The 19,709-nt window shown below is 44.1% G+C and overlaps 1 protein-coding gene across 1 annotated transcript in view; it reads right to left on the minus strand.

Moving 5' to 3' along the window:
* The window catches only part of KLHL3 (kelch like family member 3), a 108,490-nt gene that overhangs the window by 41,353 nt on the left and 47,428 nt on the right, over positions 1-19,709 (minus strand). Inside the window, exon 6 of the mRNA XM_081090975.1 lies at positions 9,092-9,201. Within this exon, the coding sequence (XP_080947101.1) occupies positions 9,092-9,201 (110 nt within the window). The remainder of the gene's footprint in view (positions 1-9,091; positions 9,202-19,709) is intronic.

Genomic DNA, 19,709 nt, shown 5'->3' on the forward strand with positions numbered 1-19,709 from the left:
TTCCTAAACCCATAATCCTAACTAATCACACCCTCTACGCCCTCCCGGGACACCCCCTCTAGGTAATCTTTCTTTCCTAGGCATTGAGCCAGTAGCATCTACCACACCCACTGACATGATTTTAAATCAAGAAGACAGCACTTCTAGACACAAGAATGGTTCTGTCAGATTTCTGTTGTTGTTTCTTTTTTTTAATTTTTATTAAATCTTTATTGTTCGGATTATTACAGTTGTTCCTCTTTTTTTGCCCCATAGCTTCCCTCCACTCGGTTCCCACCCCACCCTCTGCTCTTACCCCCCGAACACACAAACTGTCCTCATCCATAGGTGTACAATTTTTGTCCAGTCTCTTCCCGCACCCTACACCCTTTTCCCCACTGAGAATAGTCAGTCCACTCCCTTTCTATGCCCCTGATTCTATTATATTCACCAGTTTATTCTGTTCATTCGATTATTTATTCACTTGATTTTTAGATTCACTTGTTGATAGATGTGTATTTGTTGTTCATAATTTGTATCTTTACCTTTTTCTTCTTCCTCCTCTTCTTAAAGGATACCTTTCAGCATTTCATATAATACTGGTTTGGTGGTGATGAACTCCTTTAGCTTTTTCTTATCTGTGAAGCTCTTTATCTGACCTTCAATTCTGAATGATAGCTTTGCTGGGTAAAGTAATCTTGGTTGTAGGTTCTTGCTATTCATCACTTTGAATATTTCTTGCCACTCCCTTCTGGCCTGCAAAGTTTCTGTTGAGAAATCAGCTGACAGTCGTATGGGTACTCCCTTGTAGGTAACTAACTATTTTTCTCTTGCTACTTTTAAGATTCTCTCTTTGTCTTTTGCTCTTGGCATTTTAATTAAGATGTGTCTTGGTGTGGTCCTCTTTGGATTCCTTTTGTTTGGGGTTCTCTGTGCTTCCTGGACTTGTAAGTCTATTTCTTTCACCAGGTAGGGGACGTTTTCTGTCATTATTTCTTCAAATAGGTTTTCAATATCCTGCTCTCTCTCTTCTTCTGGCACCCCTATAATCCGGATGTTGATACGCTTAAAGTTGTCCCAGAGGCTCCTTACACTATCTTCATATTTTTGGATTCTTTTTTCTTTTTGTTTTTCCGGTTGGGTGTTTTTTTGCTTCTTCGTATTTCAAATCTTTGACTTGATTCTTGCGATCCTCTAGTCTGCTGTTGGAACTCTGTATAATATTCTTTATTTCAGTCAACGTATGCTTAATTTCTAGTTGGTCCTTTTTCATAACCTCGAGGGTCTCTCTAGATTTATTGAGGGTCTCACTAAATTTATCGGCAGTTTCTAGAAAATTCTTGAAAAACCTTATAACCATGGTTTTGAACTCTATATCCAGTAGTTTGCATTCCTCCATTTCTGTCATTTGTAACCTATTTCTTTGTCTCCACATTTTTTATGCTTCCCTGTGTTGATAGAGTGGCTTTCTGTGCTAGTTGTCCTATAGGGCCCAGTGGCTCAGCCTCCCCAATTACCTGAGGTGGACACTCTTGGTGCACCCCTTTGTGGGCTTTGTGCACAGTCTTGTTGTAGTTAAGCCTTGATTGTTGTAGGTATCACTGGGAGGAATTGACCTCCAGGCCAATTGGCTGTGAGAATCAGCTGTGTCTACAGTGGGAGAACTTCTGTGCTGGAGACACCCTTAGGGGCAAGACTTGCTTCATTGGGGCTTTGGTGCTCACTGAGTCTGCCCCCTGAATGTCTTCCTTATGGATCTGAGAAGTTGTAATCTGGATGGTCCCACTCTGACCACTGGGTACACTGGCGCTTGGATCTCTAAGGAGGTGCTAATTTAGCTTCTGCCTGAGGCTACCCAGCAGGAGCTATGGAGAGATCTGCAGATTCCTCTTCTTTGTTTTGGGTTTGGATGTGCCCAGATGAGGCCCAGCTGTGAAGCAATGCAAGCTGCTGTGGGGCGTTGGGCCTTCTTTTGGAAGTTCTGGGTCTCTCTGACCCAGCTGCAGTTTGTTAGGTAATTTTCAGATTGCAAAGGGCCAGGCCTTTCATATGCAAAAGCCTCTACCCACAGCGTGGGTGGGGCAGGGTCTCAGGGAACCAACAGGGTGGAGCAAACAGCTATGGCTGATCCTCAGCCCTGTCCTAAGAGGCCCCGGGTCTAAGTGTCCCGGTAATCGCTGCAAGCACCTCTGAGAGAAAACCACCCTCGAGTTCCAACCGATGCCAGACAGTCCAGTTTCTCCCCGTATGTCCCCAGAGACTCGCCCAGAACTGGAGTTCAGAGCAGTCGAGAGCTTGTGCCTTCCTCCCAATTGAAAAAGACAACTGCGTCCTGTTGCCAGCCCTTTCCACGTGCACCTCCGTACCTCTGCACTTTACTTCCACACCTCCTCTGAGTCTCAGTGTGCTTTTCTCTTTCCTTCTAGTTGTAGAATTTCCACTCAGCAAGCCTTCCTGTGGTTCTGGGTGACGTCCGTTTTGTCTTTTAGTTGTACAGTGGGGCCTTGACTTATGAGTTCTTGACTAACGAGTTTTTCGAGATACGAGCCGTCTCTCGGCTGATTTTTTGCTTTGAGTTGTGAGCTAAAATTCAGGTTACGAGCCAGCTTCAGATACCCCACCGCTAGTTGGCGCAGCGAATGTCACAGTGAACGCCACATCAGCCCAGCATCACGTCTCACTCGTTCACTTTAATGATTTGACATATGAGTAATTTGAGTTATGAGCTCCGTCACAGAACGAATTAAACTCGTAAGTCAAGGCCCCACTGTATTTTTGAAGTGGTTGTGCGAGGCAGCAATTTCAGGTGTTTACCTATGCCGCCATCTTGGTTCTCTGTTGTTATTTCTTAAACTAAAGCTTAACAAGAGTTATGTTAACTACACTCCCACCCCGTCACACACAACACAGGGACAGCTGGCAGCAAGGATGTGCTGCGGCTGGAGCTCGTCCTGTCTATTTCTTTCCAGCCCAGCATTTAGTGGCATCACACTCGTCGTTTGGAACCAGTCTTGGTGGAAATATTTACAACATGGAAATTAGCAAATGAATCCGCAAACAAATCAGGGCTTTTAGAATTTTTCTGCAGAGGCAGTTGCTAAATATTTACCAGCCTACCATTGGCTAGATTTTCTGATCTGAAGGCTCCCGGATTCTAGAAAACCTAGCTAGTTGCACTCTTGGTTCTGACAGCATCAGCATCTTGAGGTTTTATAGGGCACTGAAGAGCTCTTTCTTATAGTTGCTTCACTTCAGACTCACGATGACCCAGTGAAGCAGCCAGAGGCACTCACAAAGGGGCCAAGTGAGGTGGAGAGTGAGAAAGTGGTCTGCCCAGTGTTACCCAGCAAATGGGTGACAGGGCAGCAATTAGAACCACTGGCTTTCAGTCCACATTTTCAAAGCACCCTGTACTCTTCCTCCATAGTGCAATTCCCAGTTTGTAGCTATTATTTATTTGGGTACATAGTTGATAAAATCTGTCTCCCTCAAGAGATTATGAGTTCCACAAAGACAGGGACCTCGTGTGTATCTGTGTACCAATGTCTCTCCTGTGACTAACACACTATCTGCCACATAGAAAGCACTCAATAAATATTTACTGAGAGAATGAGTGAGTTAACCAAAGCAGGAATGTGCATGGTTTTCTTCCTACAATAGCACGCTGCCAAATACCTGACTTTACAGAAACAACAAAAATGATGACAAAACAAAAACAGCAGCATTGCTTTGCCTGGAGATTGCTTTTCAGGTTTCCACTGCTGCCTATAGCCAGCACATGACCCTGAAGCGCATGGTTTGACAGAAATGCCCACAAGCTGAGAGATTACTTCAGGGCCACTAATCCGATAATGGCTGGAGCATGGCACAGGGATGGAGAATGCCCAAAGCTCCAAACACATGAAACTGGACTTCTTACAAAAAAAATGAAGATTTGAGCCACACTCAAAAGCAAAGAGAAATGCCCAAGTGCTTTAAATAAAAAGGAATTCAAGTCTGGGAGCTGAGTGGAAGCTGAGACCAAAATGGCTCACAGGCCCGTACAATGCAGATGTGGCTTTGATGTCTGGACTGGTGTGCCGTCAGGTTGCGAGTTGCCCCAGCTGTAACACTGGAACTGGATTTCCATCCATCTGCTATGGGAAGGGCCATCTCCTGTGGCTTTGGAGGTAAGAAATTTCATCTTCAAGAAATCAGAATCCCAGGCTCAAGTCACATACAGATGTGGGATTTGAACTAACATTATCTGGTGGAAAAGGGGATATTCAAGACGAAAAATAATACCAAAAATACCCCCTATTTCTAAACCAGTAAACACGCCCTATAGGGGCACTTCCACAGCCCAGAGCAACCCAGACTCCCATGGTTATAGCTGAAGGTGGCCTCGCAATAAAAAATTATGAATCATTAATGAAACAAACTGTCAAAAGGAAAATCAACAGATGCAGTACATTGTGGAGTGTTTGGACAACCAAAGAAAGGCGACCTCAAGACTGTTCTTCATAACGTGCTCTTGGGATACGAGGGACAGGAGACATTCTGCAGTAAAGAGGTCCTTGAACCAAAAGAGCCTGGGGGACACTTCATATACATACATACACACTCCCAAATCCTCTCTAGAGATTACAAAGTTCGTTAACATATAAAAGTTCTGACGAGTCCTGCAGTTTCTTAACCTGGTTCCTTTGTTTAGCCACTGTCTAACGTATCTAACTGAGAACTTTTTTAACCTCAACACCATCTCACAGCAGTGTAGTTTTGCAGCACACAGTTCAGTAAACACTGACCTAGAGAATAAAGTCCTCACTCCTAACCCTCTCCACAGACCCCCTACTTCATTCTCAGCTTCATCTTCCAACAGCCTCCCTCTAAGACCCTTGATTCTCATCACACAGGTTACTTTACCCAAAAGTACAATGTTCTTCCAAACTTCCTACAATCCTTCAACCTGAATAGCTTTCCAAAATCCTACTCTCATTCTCCAAGGTTTAGCTCAAAACAAACGAAGTTTAGGACTAAGTCCTTCCCCACACAATCATCTGGAATAACATACTCCAGGTGCTTTCCTAGAACTCTGATTACAAGCAAGTACTTCTCTTAGCCACATATTATGGATATATGTCTTGGGTCTGTCTGACCACCAAACTCTTAAATAGTAATGACTAAGTGTCACTCACCTCTGCCTCCCCATCGGGGTGGGTGTGCATTAATAAAGAGCTGGGACCTGGGAAGCAGACACAATCAGCTTCAATCCATGAAGTTATCTATTATTAACATGCCTTAGTTTCCTCTTCTGCCTTGTGAGTTCTTGTAAGAATTAGAAATGATGTGTGAAACAGTATGCTGGGCAAAAGAAGTCAGCACAAAAACATATACTAATAATATACACCAGTGTTCCATTTGTATGAAGTTAAAAACTGCAAAAACTAATCTATGAGAAGTCAAAATAGTAGTTATGCTTCTTGGGGTGGGCAGTGACTGAAAGTTCTGAGGTTCTGTTTCTTGATCTGGGTGCTAGTTATGTAGTTTTGTAAAAGTTGAGCTGTGTACTTTTTATGTGTTCATGTATATGTACTTACTTCAATACAAACACCACATTTTTTTTAATGATGTGTGAAATGTAACTGGAGAACAGTGAGCAGTCAAGGTAGCTTTTCGATCATAATGTTGTGGTATTCTACTCTTCAGTGCTTACTGATTTTCTCTCCTGAAAGGAGAAAAGGAAAGAGTATTGCTGAGCCAGGCGGGTGTCGCTCAGTGGTTGAGCATTGACCCATGAACCAGGAGGCCACTGTTTGATTCCCAGTCAGGGCAAACAAATATTTTTGTGTGTGTATACTATGAACCCAATACCACTCTAGCAGTGACCTTAAGACAGACAAAATCTATGACTATATTTGGTGCATACATTCTGGTGGGAGATAAAAAGCTTGCCCAAGGTCACTCAGCTTGTCAAAGCAGTGGAGCCAGGACTCCAACTCAGCCACTCTGACTGTAGAACCTATACTTCCAAAATCCCAAACTGCCTGGGCCCAGCGATTATCATCAATAACACTAAAATACCACATTTCCTCTATTTTAAGATACACAGTTTCTTCACATTTTAATATCTGAAACCTGGCTGTATTTTATAATATATGTTGAAAGAAATCTGTCTGCTGTGGACAAAGAGGAAAGTCATGGTACAGCTAATATTGCTGTTCAAGTGTGGATTTCGCTGAATACTGGTTATTTGATTAATGACTCAGCTGGGTTTTGCACAAATGTTAACATTAAATGCAGTTGAATTTTAGCTTAAATTAAGATCCCTGATATTACTTCAAATGCACTCCAATAGGTTCCCTATAATGCAATATTGAAAGAAAAAGCTACTGTGCATGGCAGAGATTGCCTATGTTATGTAATATAATGAAAGGGAGTAGAGATCATCAAATCTCCTGGAACAGATGACAGAATTTTCAAAGCCTAAAAGGCTAGCATCCAAATGATGAATATCTAATTGTTAAAGGCTTCCAGTCATTTAACTTCCAGCAACATGTGCTCAATTCAGGAGAAATAAAACTATGGGTTTACCAAAGAGAAAATGCAAGCCAAATCCCAATTATACTTTCATAAGCCTCAAAATTATACTGCCAGCCTTAAAGGTATCAATGGAATAAAGATCAGAGTAACCTCTTTCTGAAAAGCAGCACATAACTCTCAAGTTACACAAAACTTCAGAGAACCCAGTAATGATACACAACATCATTAATATGAACAATTCCTACTCTCCAAACTCGGATTCTACAGAATGAGAAACTCATATGTAAGCATATGAATCAGTAAGAGCTGCTACTGACAATTTTTAAGTGTGTAGATTGGATGTCATGCTTCTTTGTTTCTGGAAATATGCAATTAACTTCATGGCTTATTTTACCATTCTCAATGGTGCCTCAAAATTATGGTAATCACAATGACAAATGCCACTTTTTGAGCACCTGCCAAACACTGTATTTGCTATTTTATACCCATTATGTCTAATCCTCATGACAACTTTATAAGGGAGGTACTCTTATAGTCCCATTTTACATGTAAGGAGACTAAGGTTCAAAGAGACCAGTGACTTCTCAAGGTCAAAACCAGTGAGCATCAAGCCGAGCATGGAACCAGTTGCCTTTCCCTGCTAGCAACCCTGCTCCATCCCTGCCCTGGCACAGCAAGCAGATAAGTCCTCACCTGAAAAAAATTTACTATGATCCCAGGGCAGGAGGAGCCAGCATGAATTCAAAGTAGCAGGGTCACCCCTCTCAGCCCAAACAACCCCCAAGTTGATCCAAATCCTGCTGTTTTATGACTGCTTCCATTTTTTTCAAACTACGCTTGAGAACATGCTCAAGCAGGCCACAAACTGACCAACTGCCCCAACATTCACATAGCCAATCAATTAAGTAGCTCATTCCTTTGAATTATGACAATTTGGTAGCACAATCCAGAGAAGACATTAAACAGGCAAGAAGAGAGGGAGTCAACTCTGTAGCTGAGGCCTGGACAAGAAGGAGCCTTTGGCCTAGCAGGAGGCATTCTTTTTCTACAAAGGTGCTATTTCACACCAGTTAATGGAAGCAGAGGGCTCCTTGAACCTAAGGAAGAGTCTAGATTGCTGTGCCAGCCACCTTCTCTGAAGTCCTGAACTCCTTTTCTTCTTGATCAAACTTCTGCAAGATGACAGGCAGGAGCTTGTGGACTTCACCCCATTCTCTGGACATATGCTTTTGGACTCAGTCTAATCTCCAATGTAAAATCCTTTTCGAGGGCTTTTCCTGAAACATTCCCTTGGGAAAGGACCTCAAGTTTGGACACTAAGAGTGGACTAGGACAATTCGAGAAACATGTATTGCATATCTCTGAGGATACAGAGATGAATAAAATGTGACCCCTGCCATCAAAAAACTCACAGTTGAGGGAAGGAGGAAAGACCAGATCAGAACTAAGTACAATGAAAAGCAGAACAAGGTGAATGTTATCTTGGAACATAGAATAGAAAGGACTTAATTCCAGATACAAGATCAGTAATCAACTCAGCTAACACTGATGGGACACCTACTAGGTACCAGATATGATACCTGGCATTTTACAAACCTTATCTCATTTCCACAGCCACCCTATGGAATACATTCTATTAGTATCTTCACTTTATAAATGAGGAAACAGATATAGAAACAACACATTTTACCCAAAGGTAACACAAGTAATTTGTAAATACTAGAGATGAGATTTGAACCCAGCTGACCAACACTAACGCTTATGTTCCTTTCAGTGCAAAAGATTACATCTCCTGGAATAAATTCTTCCTGGTAATAGCAGAATCTGAACTGGTTTGAAATTTAACCAGGTGACGATGGATGGGGAGAATACTTTAATCAGAGGGTCAGTGAGGGGCAGGGCCTGGAAGTAGGAAAGATGAGCAGTCACAGGTGAGCTAGAGCACTGGGCAGAAGTCAAGCTTCCAGCACAAAGGAAGGGTGTGGTCAATGAATTAGGAGATGGGGTGTCAAGAGCCCTGGGCCACTGACTAACTGTGTGACCTTCAGCAGTTCCTATCGCTATCTGGGCTTCAGTTTCATCATCAGAGAGAATTCCAAACCCCTATTAGAATAAATATTCCCAAAAGGTCTGCTCTGGCATAAATGCTCAATGATACTCCCAAGAGGCCATGTGGAACAGTGATTAAGAACAGGTGACAGGTAGATGCTAGCTCTGCAGTGACCTTGGATAAGCTAATTAATTCCAGAGTCTCACTCTTCCTCATCTGTAATGTGGGGACAACAGCAAAGCCTGCTACACAGGGCTGTGATGACGGATGAGTGGAAAGAAGAACATAAAGCACTTAGCAAAGTGCTTGGCAAACTGTAAATGTTCAGCTAATGAATGCAGCTTTGTCACCACCATCACCACCACCACTATTTCTTCTTCAAAGAGTCCAGAAAGTGACGTTAGTGGTCAATGATCAGAAGGCCTTTTTTAAAAAAGAGACAAAAAATAAACTCTCAGAAAAGGTCTCACTAAACCATAAGTCCCTCCCATGACTACCTCACACATGAGACTCCTATTTCACCAAGGGGCCACATCATACCTTCTCTTCTGAAGAAACAGTCAGCTTGTCACTGGATATCAAGCTGCACACCTGGTCCAGACTTAGGCTAAGAAATTCTTCCCCCAGCATCACCTCTGGAAAGTGCTGCTCTGTTCCAAAAAAAAAAAAAAAAAAAGAAGAAGAAAAAGAAAAGAAGAAGAAGAAAGATAGCAGAAGTTCAAAAAACAAAGTTATAAAACGTTCCTGCCCTTCCATGAACCAAGGCCATGACAATATGTAGGATTCAGAGTGGAGTCCTAAGGGCCCTGAGGGGAGGGTGGAAGCAGAGGGTGAGACAGAGAGGCAGAGAGAAACACAGCACATCCTGGCTGGAGGGAAACTAGCCTTTTAACTCAGCAGCAAAAGCATCCCCCTGTGTGATCCTCTGTCCAGAACACCGACAGAGATGAAAATGGGGCAGAGAGATATGAGGCTATATTTTCTCCATGCTCCTGGTGTTGCGAAAAGCCTCACTGGGACCTGCCTACTTAACTGAGCTCATTTCCCCTCAAGGCTCATGCTGGCAGAGTTGCAGACAGTGCCCCCTGCAGCTCAGCCAAACAGAAGTGGGTCAGAACTGCTGTGTGGCTGGAAATCTCGGGGGTTCTGGTACAAAGTCAACATTAGAAGGCTGGCCGGAGGAGTCATCCTTTGCTGTCCAAAGTCAAGTCTATTATAGTGAGCCTCTGGTTCACAGGGAGGCCCAACTAAGAATCCATTCCAGGGTGGTGGCAACACAGCTGGTCCCACTGCCATTGGGAACAATCCAGGACAGCCAGTCGGTGGAGGCCATTAAAATGGAGGGAAATTTGGGGACAGCTAGAACAAGTCAGGCCTAAGGTCCACACAAAGGAAATGCCAAGTACAACTCCTACCCTGACACTTGCTGGGCCACCATCCTGCTATTACAGAGACGGTGAAATGTCAGTGAAAGAGCATGTATTTCAGAAAGAAGGAAGCTAGACTCAAATCCTGGCCTTGCCATTTACAAACTATTTTCTTGAGCCAATGGCATCACCTCCCTGGGCCTCACTATCCTCATCTGTGAAATGGGGATAAGACCACTTGTCTTGCCTCCCTCCCATGCTCTGGTGGGAAAGGAACTATGAAAGTGGTTTTGCAATCTATGACAAGGTGAACCAGTGTAAGGGTTGACAGTTTCTGGTGCAGCAGGTCCTGGAGGTGGCAGGATCCTTTGTCATTTGGCTCAGTCTTTGCTCCTTTTTCAGTTCTCTCACCACCCTGCACCATCACCTTAAGGAGCAGCTGTGCCCCTTGACCTCCAGGCTTCCCTACTTCCTTCTTTGGTGGTCTCTTTCTGGCCTGATAGCCTCTGGAGGGCTACACCTCCCGGTTCCCACTCAGGGCTACCCACACTTGGTCTGGCCAGCCCCTCAAGTCAGATTCAGAGACCCTCCACCCTTGAGAGATGCTGAAATATCAAGACTGCTATAGCTGCATAATGAAAAGGAACATCAGACCATGTTAAGGCCCTTTCTCACATTAATTGGCCTCTTAAAAACCAAATATTTAAATCATTTCTTGCAAAAATCTTCTAAATTTTATGTTGGAAATAATTCAGACCCAAAGAACTCCCATATAGCCTTTCTTCAGATTCCCTAAACCTTAATATTTTACTCTCAAAGATCAGGTTATAAACAACCTTTTCCATCTTTCACTGGACAAAAGGGTTTCCCACTTGCTCCCCCCCAGCCTAATGATATCACTGAGCCCACAGTTAAAGCTTGTCCATCCTGAGGTTTAAAAGTCAGATCCTTTATGAAGGGAAGCAACTGTCATAAAGGAAGAAGCTGGTCTTGCTTCTCTATATGTCAACAGGAAAAGGCCTTTAGTGTAAAGCTTAGATTTTAGGTGAGACATGCAAAAGGCCTCCCTAACTATGGGAATTTTTAAGACTACAGGGTATTACTTTTAAAGTGCCCATTCTTAAAGATTTTAAAATAAAAGCAAGTGAACAATCTTCTTTGGATGATAGGAATCCATTCTTGGCCTGGAGGCTTGGAAAGGTACAAGATTCTCCCCACATGCCTTTCTAGTCCAAGAAGTCTTTAACTAGAGTCCTTCATTTGTCAGCAACACCCAAGAAATAGCAAAGAGAAAGGCCGTCCGCACACCACAGCAAAGTGCAGGGCATCAAGGCTCAGCTCAGCAGGAGTGTCAGGTGAACCAGCACCAACACCTCTGTGGCCCAGAGCCGCACCCAACCTCTCCACCATTAGTTTTGGTTGACCCAAAACCTAACATTTGGAAGAGAGAAGAGAGAAGAGAACAGGAGGTGAGAGAATAAAATTCTGGGTTGTGAAAAATTCTTCCTTATAACTCATAAAGCTGAAAGTAGATGGGCTGGATTTGGAAAAGAAAAAAAATGGAAGTGCAGTGATGCATAGTCCAGGTGGCATAGTGAACAAACCAAAAATTCTCGAAGATAAATCAAGGCAGAAAGCAGTCAGCCCCCGACACCTTCCCATCTCTCGCCCTCAGACACTGCAGAATTTGAATCCAGGTCCCTCTTTCTGACTCAGGCTGCTGCTTTGCCCATCTGGATCCTCCCACTGAAATCCCCACAGAAAGCCTCCCAGGCAGCAGTTTTCAGTGGGTAGGGGCAACAGGGGAGTTAATGAGCAGCAGCTGCTGGCTCAGGGCTGGCCCCCAGAACCCAAGAGATTTGCAGGGCATGAGCAGGAAGAGAGGGAGCAAGGAGGGAATCTTCCCTACCCGCCCCCCACCCCTCAGTCTGAGGAGACAGGGCTAAGCCCCCAGAGTTGGGGAACTAGAGTCCTCTTTCTGTTAGCAACACTCAAGAAACAACAAAATAGAAAAAAACAACAACAAAAAACAGGACAAGGATGCTCTGACCAACTCCCTCTCCTGGGAAACAGGAACTCCCCAGAAGACTTGGCACTCAAGTCAGCCCTCTTCCCAGCTGCTTCCCGGAAAGAACCCCCTCTGCTCCCAGAATATACACCTCCCTGAGAATCAGCTTCTACCTTTCACACTGGTTGGTTGGTTGGTTGGTTGGTTGGTTGGTTTGGGGATTTTTGTTTGTTTGTTTTGCTTTGTTGTTAATGTATTAAAGGAGGATGTAGTGAAGAGCTTTGGCTTAGAGTCAGAAGACCTGGGTTCAAGTCCTAGCTCCACCTCTTACAGTCAGTTCTTTCCAGGCTTTGGCTTCATCGTCGATAAAATGGGACCATAACACCTGACCTAGGTCTCATGGTTGTTTTGAAGTCCAAAGGTATTAGTCCATTTTAAAATCTTTAAGAAACTCTTAGAAATTAAGGATGAGTATGATCAGCCCTGTCCCTGCTTTACACAGTCAGTCCTTGGGCAGCACTGCTCTCTAACAGAGAAGCAGTTCCTTTGGGTCCTGTGGACAAGTCTGTGGACTTCAAAGGTCTTAGAAACTCACTTTAATTCCATTGAGTTCAGAAAACTCTCTAGGGATATAAGTTATGTAATTTCTTAAGGCTGCACTTTTCTCATCTATTAAGTGAAGCTAACAATAGTACCTATCTCATAAAGGTGTGTGGTCATTAAGTAAGCAAATACAGGAAAGTCACATTTACTGAGGCCACTGCAAGTGCTCCATAACTGTTAGTGTATGATGTGCCAAATGCAGTGTTTCTTCAAAAATGAAGAAATCAGAGCTGATGCCTACATGAACCTTATAAGAGGGGTAAGACAAGGCACTAATAATTCCACCTCAAATCCACAGGGCCGTGACTGAAAGAGGCACTCCAAATACAAATAACAGCATGGAAGCAGGAAAATTCAGAGCATGTCTAGAGAGTAGCAATAGCTCAGTGCAGCTATAGCCTAGGCCAGGGGTGGGCAACCCCTGGCACACGTGCCAAACATGGCACGCCAGTAACTTTTGCTGGCACATGAAACCCTCTCCTATAATCTTCCATTTACAATTTTTTTCTTAATATCGACTCTTTTTATTTTTCAGATAAATTTAGTGTAGATGCATCTTAGATAAATAATTTTACATAACAAGTTATCTTAAAGACCATAGACATGGATTGACGAGAGAGGGGAAGAGCAATTTCTATGCCTCTGCCTTAACTCTCCCTGCCTTCCTAGATCCGACCAGTGTTTTGATTTCATCCACATACGCTTGTGAATCTTTGTTCTCAGTGATGAATTGTGTTAAGTCTCGTAATAGGAGTAGCCTGATGGATGAAAGTAGTAGCTCATGCATATCTCTGAAGGTTACGAAATGTAAACCTGATGTAAAATCTCTGTCATCAGTGATGCAGCAGCAAAAGTCCCACTGATAATATCAAACGGAGTCATAAAGTTTTCTGTCGGACTATCAGTGTACATGTATACATTAAAAAATAAAAGTATTTTTCATCATCATATACTGTGTTTTTGTCGCTCGAATGAATTTTATTATTTCTTCAAGATTCTTCACATATGTACACCTTAAGAGATATCAGGTAGGCATAGCATGTTCTCAAAAAATTAGGGTTGGCACACAGAAGAATTTTGAGTCAGAGATTTTGCTGGTTTTGGCACAAACTCACAAAAAGGTTGCCCACCCCTGGCCTAGGCAATGCCTTTATTCATTTAACAAATGTTTACTGAACATCCACTAAGTATGGGGAGCTATACCAGGCTCCAGGAGATGCAATAGAGAGGCAGATGCGGCCAGATCTTGGCGGATAGGTGGGGTGTGTAGGGGGCATAGTATCTTCTAACCATGGGCCAGCCCCTTGAAGGGGAACTCTCCAGTAATAACTCTAACTTTTCTGGTCTTTTTGCTTCTTTTTCCTTAAAGAGAAATGGAAACAAAGGGAAAAAAACAAGGGTCCTGGTTAAGAGTCCTAATTAACCAGGCTTTACTATAAATAACAAATACTGTTTAAGTTTCAAGTTTTGATTAATGAAACACAATGTGTCTGTTCCTGTCCATTTGGATGAGAAATTACAGAGAAGCGGAGAGGCACCAGATAACTTCAAGCAATACACATCTTCCTAATGTTGAAAGGATGACAAAACTTGGATGGTGTGTTCCCATGAAAGGACTTGTTCTAGGAGCAGAATTGGGTCTTTTCAGGAAAGCAGGCCTGGAAAAAGTTGAGAGCTTTACCTAATACGGAGTAGCTAATGTTGTGCTATGCATTTCACATGTACTATGTCACTTCTCCCAAAAGCCCTGGTGAAGTAAATATCACTACCCCCATTTTACAGATGGAGAAATGGAAGCTCAAAAAGTTATTTAGTCATGGGCTAAGAATCACACAGTATAAATGGTTGAGCCAGGTTTTGAAACCAAGACTGTCTGATTACAATAACAAACATTTAATGACTACCTGAGGCCCCAAGATAATATGAGCTTGTCCTAAGCAGGCCATTGGGGTAAAATTCAATATACATATCCGAGTACCCTAAGAATCCCTCTTCAGGGTGTGTCAGAGACACAAAAAGAATAAATCTAATAACCTATCTTTTAAAATAAACAACTTAGAATAGTGGTGTTCTAAACGTTTAGCATTGGTCCTACATTCAAATCTCCAACATACCCCTGAACTGAGATCTTTCCCTAATCTCTCTGTCTACCAGGCTAGGTGAAGTGATAACTTTCTATGTTCTCAAAGCCCCTGAAACAGGAAATAAAAATTACCATAGCCCTAATCCACCTGTTTTATCCTCTGAGGTCTTTCTCTCACACTGGGACGGTAGCCCCAGGAGGGCAGGGTCTGCCTTGTGTGAATCTCAATCCTCAGTGTCCAGCACATCTGCAAATACTGAGCTCTCAGATTTTTACTGTGCTTCCTTTCATTCTTCAGGACTGCCTACGGCTCAGGCAACCTCCTAAATTAATCCCAAGTTTCTCCTGATGGGAGGAAATAAGCCTAAGCTTTTGATCAGGTTCATCTAAACTATAAGTCTTAATAAACAAATGGAACTGAAAATCCATCTATGACTTCCCTGACCTTCAGAAATAAAACAAACCTCATTATCCCTGTGGCCCCAGGGAACAGGTCCGAGGGCTCTGAATTAAACCACTGGTTATATGTCTAAGGAAAGATTGGCTGACACAGGTGAACACACAAACAGAATCAAAACATTTTAGCAAGGTAAAAAATAAAACAGAAATGCTTTAAATCTCTCTCTCCTGCCCCCTATTGCCCTATTTGTGGAGAAAAGAGGTAAGTAAGCTTTCATAAGTCAGTATTTGGCTCTCAGGGCCCACAGTTTCCCTGCCCCAGGGAGAAGGCTCAGCTCCCACAGGGAAGTAACAGAGACCTACCTTGACGTCTTCCCACATGGGTCATGACCACCGACCCTCAGACTCAATGTTACTACCTCCACCTTCCCTGGGGATGATGGGATATGAGCTCTTTATCATACTGACTTAATTCCAGAAAGATATATATATATGGTCCCTCCTCCTTTCTCTATAACTCGCGTGCATTCACGGGGGGCGGGGGGGGGGGCAAAGGGCTGTATCAAAACTGCCTAGTCATCACTGTTATTGATTCAACACCAGAGTTCCCTGTTACCCAGAGAATGGGAGGACTAAGGGAAGCTTCCTAAAATCCCAACAGGGAGACCATCTAACAACACAGACTACCTGTGTCTGCTGTAAGGCTTCATTTGCCACCTTCAAGTTAGAAGCAGAAAATCAGGCAGAGCAGGAAGGAGGCGACCACCGTGCAGAGAGAGGCTGAACTGGCCTGGTGAGTGTGAAAATAAGTAGTGGGCTCGGAGCACAGGCCCTGGTTCAGACAGCCTCATCATGAATCTTGCCATTGCCACTTACAAACTAGGTGATCTTGGACAAGTTACTAAACATTCTGGAGTTCCTGTTTCTTCATCTATAAATTGGGAAAAGAATAACTACCTCTCATAGTTCCGTGCCTATTAACTGCACAGCACCCAGCCTGGAACCTAGCCAAGTGTTCAGAAATGGCAGAAACTCCTACCATCATCATCATATCATCATCATCATCTTATGATGCTAAGTTGAAGGCAGCAATTTCATTAAGACAACCCTCACTGAGTCAGAGGTTGGTGTTTTTTAAATGATTTGTCAAAGTTTTTTGCTGCCCTTAGTTTAATCACTTCATTCCATGAGCTCAAAAGACTCAATCAATTGAAAAAAGGCCATTTCTCTCCACAAACGCATTCAATCCCATGGCTTTTCCATCCCATGGCTGGAGGGTTTCAGCTCAGCTTTGGCAGACTGATGTAAACAACATGCCCAAGGAATTTTTATTGCCGTTTCATTAGTGGGGTCTCATTAACATGCCTCCCAACCAGCTCTGCTGATGGCCCAGTGCATAGCCGTCCAATTACCAAACAACAAATCCCCATAAACCTGTCCTGGCCTCTGAGGTTAAAGATTAAACTGTCCCTAGAAATAATAATGAGTTATAAGAAACAAGCTGTACAAAATACTCAGGTCCCTTTCCCAGCTACTAGCTACCCAGGAGAACTCTGATACCATCAACTGGGGACAAGAGTATGGGAGGTCAGTTTCTAAATACAGGATACCTTCCCCACCCCAGAATAATGTATCACAGCAAACACCTGGGGGCATAACCGTGAGGGGAAAACCAGACCTGGGAAAAGACAAGGCCATTCTAAACAGGAAAGCAAACAGGCAGCTGGGTGGGGAGGTGGTGCTCCCGCCTCTCAGAGTCCCACTGTTGTCTGCCTCTTGGTGCCTTCATCAAGAAACTAAGGACTAACCATCAGAAGGCAAGAGCTGGCTTTAAAAACGGTTACATTTTTTGCCAAAACCGGTTTGGCTCAGTGGATAGAGCGTCGGCCTGCGGACTGAAGGGTCCCGGGTTCGATTCCGGTCAAGGGCATGTACCTGGGTTGCGGGCATATCCCCACTGGGGGATGTGCAGGAGGCAGCTGATCGATGTTTCTCTCTCATCGATGTTTTAAACTCTCTATCTCTCTCCCTTCCTCTCTGTAAAAAATCAATAAAATATATTTTTAAAATGGTTACATTTTTTTAGAGCGCAATTTGTCAATAACTATCAAAAATTTTTAATGCATACTCCCTTTGAGCTACTTTATGCCACTAAGATGGTAAACTACAGGTATAATCTTACTTACATATTAGCAAGTGTACTCCAGAATATTACGTAGAAAATTTCTCACTCAACATTTTATATGAAAGAAAAAAACAGTAAACATTAGTGCCCATTAATCAAGGACTGGGGTTAAATAAATTATAGTGCATCCATATGATACAACAGATAAAAAAGACTGAGAAAGCTCTATGCTAGGTGCTGCCCATGGTTCTCTCTGGGTAGGATTGTGGTGTTTTTCCTGCTCTTTCTGCCTGTCTGCTTTTTCTGTAATAAGTATGGGTGATTTTTTATTAGATAGCAATAATAATTATAACAGCAAAAGAAAATTTGTCTTGGATAAGGACTAGGAACAGAATTCAGAGGCAAAGCTGGGACCATGAACAAGTGAGAGCAGAGGCCAGCTAACCAGAGACTAGGCAAGGTGAGAAAGCAGGATATACCTGTGCACCTGATACAGAGAAACCAAAATCAGAAGCTCTGGAAATGGTCCTCTCCCAAAAGTGCATGATGTCCGCAGCAACAGCAGCGGTGATGTCCCAGGGAGTCCCTCTCTCTGCCAGGACCCAGCTCTGAGGCTCTCTCACTGCGGATGGTGAGGCTGGCAGGGACGCTCAGAGCATGGCCATGGGTGGTGCCTACTTCTGCAGGAGGCTCTCCTCCCTGTCCTGCCCAATCCCCAGACCATCCTGAAAATGGGGCAGGATGTATTTCCCCCATCATAGAGAGGAGAAAACAGGCCTAGGGGTTGCTCCAGTGTTGGCTGGTCTGACCCCTACTTCTGATCTGGAGGGTCTCCTTGTAGTGGGTTGGCTTAAACCCCCACTAATGTGAGGCAGGGGGCCAGAGAAGCCGGTGACTACAAGGGCCGATACTGCCCCTTTTATGTGACCCTAGTGGGTGCCCACACCTCCACACTTACAGTGGGCGAGGCAGCAGCTCTCAAGAGGCAGTGAGGGCAGAGAGTGCCAGATTCCACCTCAAGTGAGGAAGTGCAAGACCAAAGAAACACAGCAGCCCACATCAGTGGGTGGACGAAAACCACTGAGGGAGTAAGCGAAGATAATCCTTATACACTTCCTTCGCTAACACTGTACAATTTACCTTCACACTGCTGCTTCTAACGTCTTTTCATCATGGTCTTACCACCTCTGCATTTTTGTGACTTCCCTGTGGGCTGCAAAGAAACCTGTACCAGGACATGGTCGCAGGCTCCAGGGAAGGCCTGTACAACAGGGAGAGGCTCTCAGCCTGAAGTCACACCGACCGAGCAGGGAAAATAGGAGGGCTCACACATGCAGTGAGGGGGCCAGCCGCCTCCCAAAATGGAAGAGAAGACATCCACGTCTCACTTCCCCACACGAAGATGACTAAACAGCCTGTGTCTAGCAGAGACAGCTGGTCGTCTGTCTACACTGTCTGGTTGTTGGCATCTGGCTATGTGGCACAGGCTTCCAGGCTCACACTTCTAATGGAAAATGCCAGCTCTAGCCACCAATACTCCTCAATTAGCAATCCACAGGGCTGCCTTATGTCCAAATGGGGCCTGCAAGCATAGTATGCAGTAGTTATAATCACTGGCTCTGGACTCAAACTGTCTGGGTTTGAAACCTGCCTCTGTCCTTACCAGCTGCGTGACTCCTACAAATAACTTCACCTGCCCATGCCTTAGTCTCCTTAGCTGTTGTACGCATCAAATGAGATGACACATAAAATGGTGAGCATGGGTGTGACCCAAAGTGAGAGCTCAATAAACACTAGCTAGAAATAATTCATCAGGATTTCTGCATTCACACGTCTGTGCACACCCTCCACACACACACTCACACAATGCTGGCAGGTCCCAATCACTGTGACATGAGGACCAGGGAGCACCACCACAACGTTGTGCTCCCAAATGCATCCTCCCCACTCTCCTACAGATGAGTCTCACCATCAGAAAATGAAAGGGGCAAGGGGAGAAAAAACAGATTTTGAAAGTGGGGAAAAGTCAGGCCAGAAGAGCCTGGGAGCCTTTGTTAAAGGTGAGGGTTCAGCACACTCCCCAAACCTGCGATGATCTTTTCGGCCAACTACAACAGGCTGGGATATGTGCTGTGTGTGCAGGCATGCATGCACACACAGTGTGGAAGGGGAGGGCTGGGAGGGACACCAGGAAGGGAGTCAGGGAATTCCTGGCATCTAAGCGCTCTTCCTTTGTCACTGCACCAGCAGGTGTTCATGAGCTGGCCTGGGTCTTGGCCAAGTTCTTGGCTCCTGCTGAAGCAAAGCCTCAAGAAAGTGGTCTCTTCAAAGACTGGGCTGGGGAGTCCTCTCCACAGAGAGGAAAGGCTCCCTGAGAAAAAGCAGCAAGGCATGGGGAATGTGCAGGGGAAGGGGCACAGGAAGCACAGCAGAGAGACAGGAGAGCCAAGGTTCAGAGCCAGGAAGAGTCAGGAGAATTCAGAATTGGGGCATCTGGAGAATGTCCTTCACAAAAATCATCATCATCAGGATCATCTTAACAACTGGTCCCATCTGTATCTCAGAAATAGTAA

This window comes from Myotis nattereri (genome assembly GCF_964212035.1).
Source record: "Myotis nattereri genome assembly, chromosome: 5".
In the NCBI taxonomy this organism is placed as follows: Eukaryota; Metazoa; Chordata; class Mammalia; order Chiroptera; family Vespertilionidae; genus Myotis; species Myotis nattereri.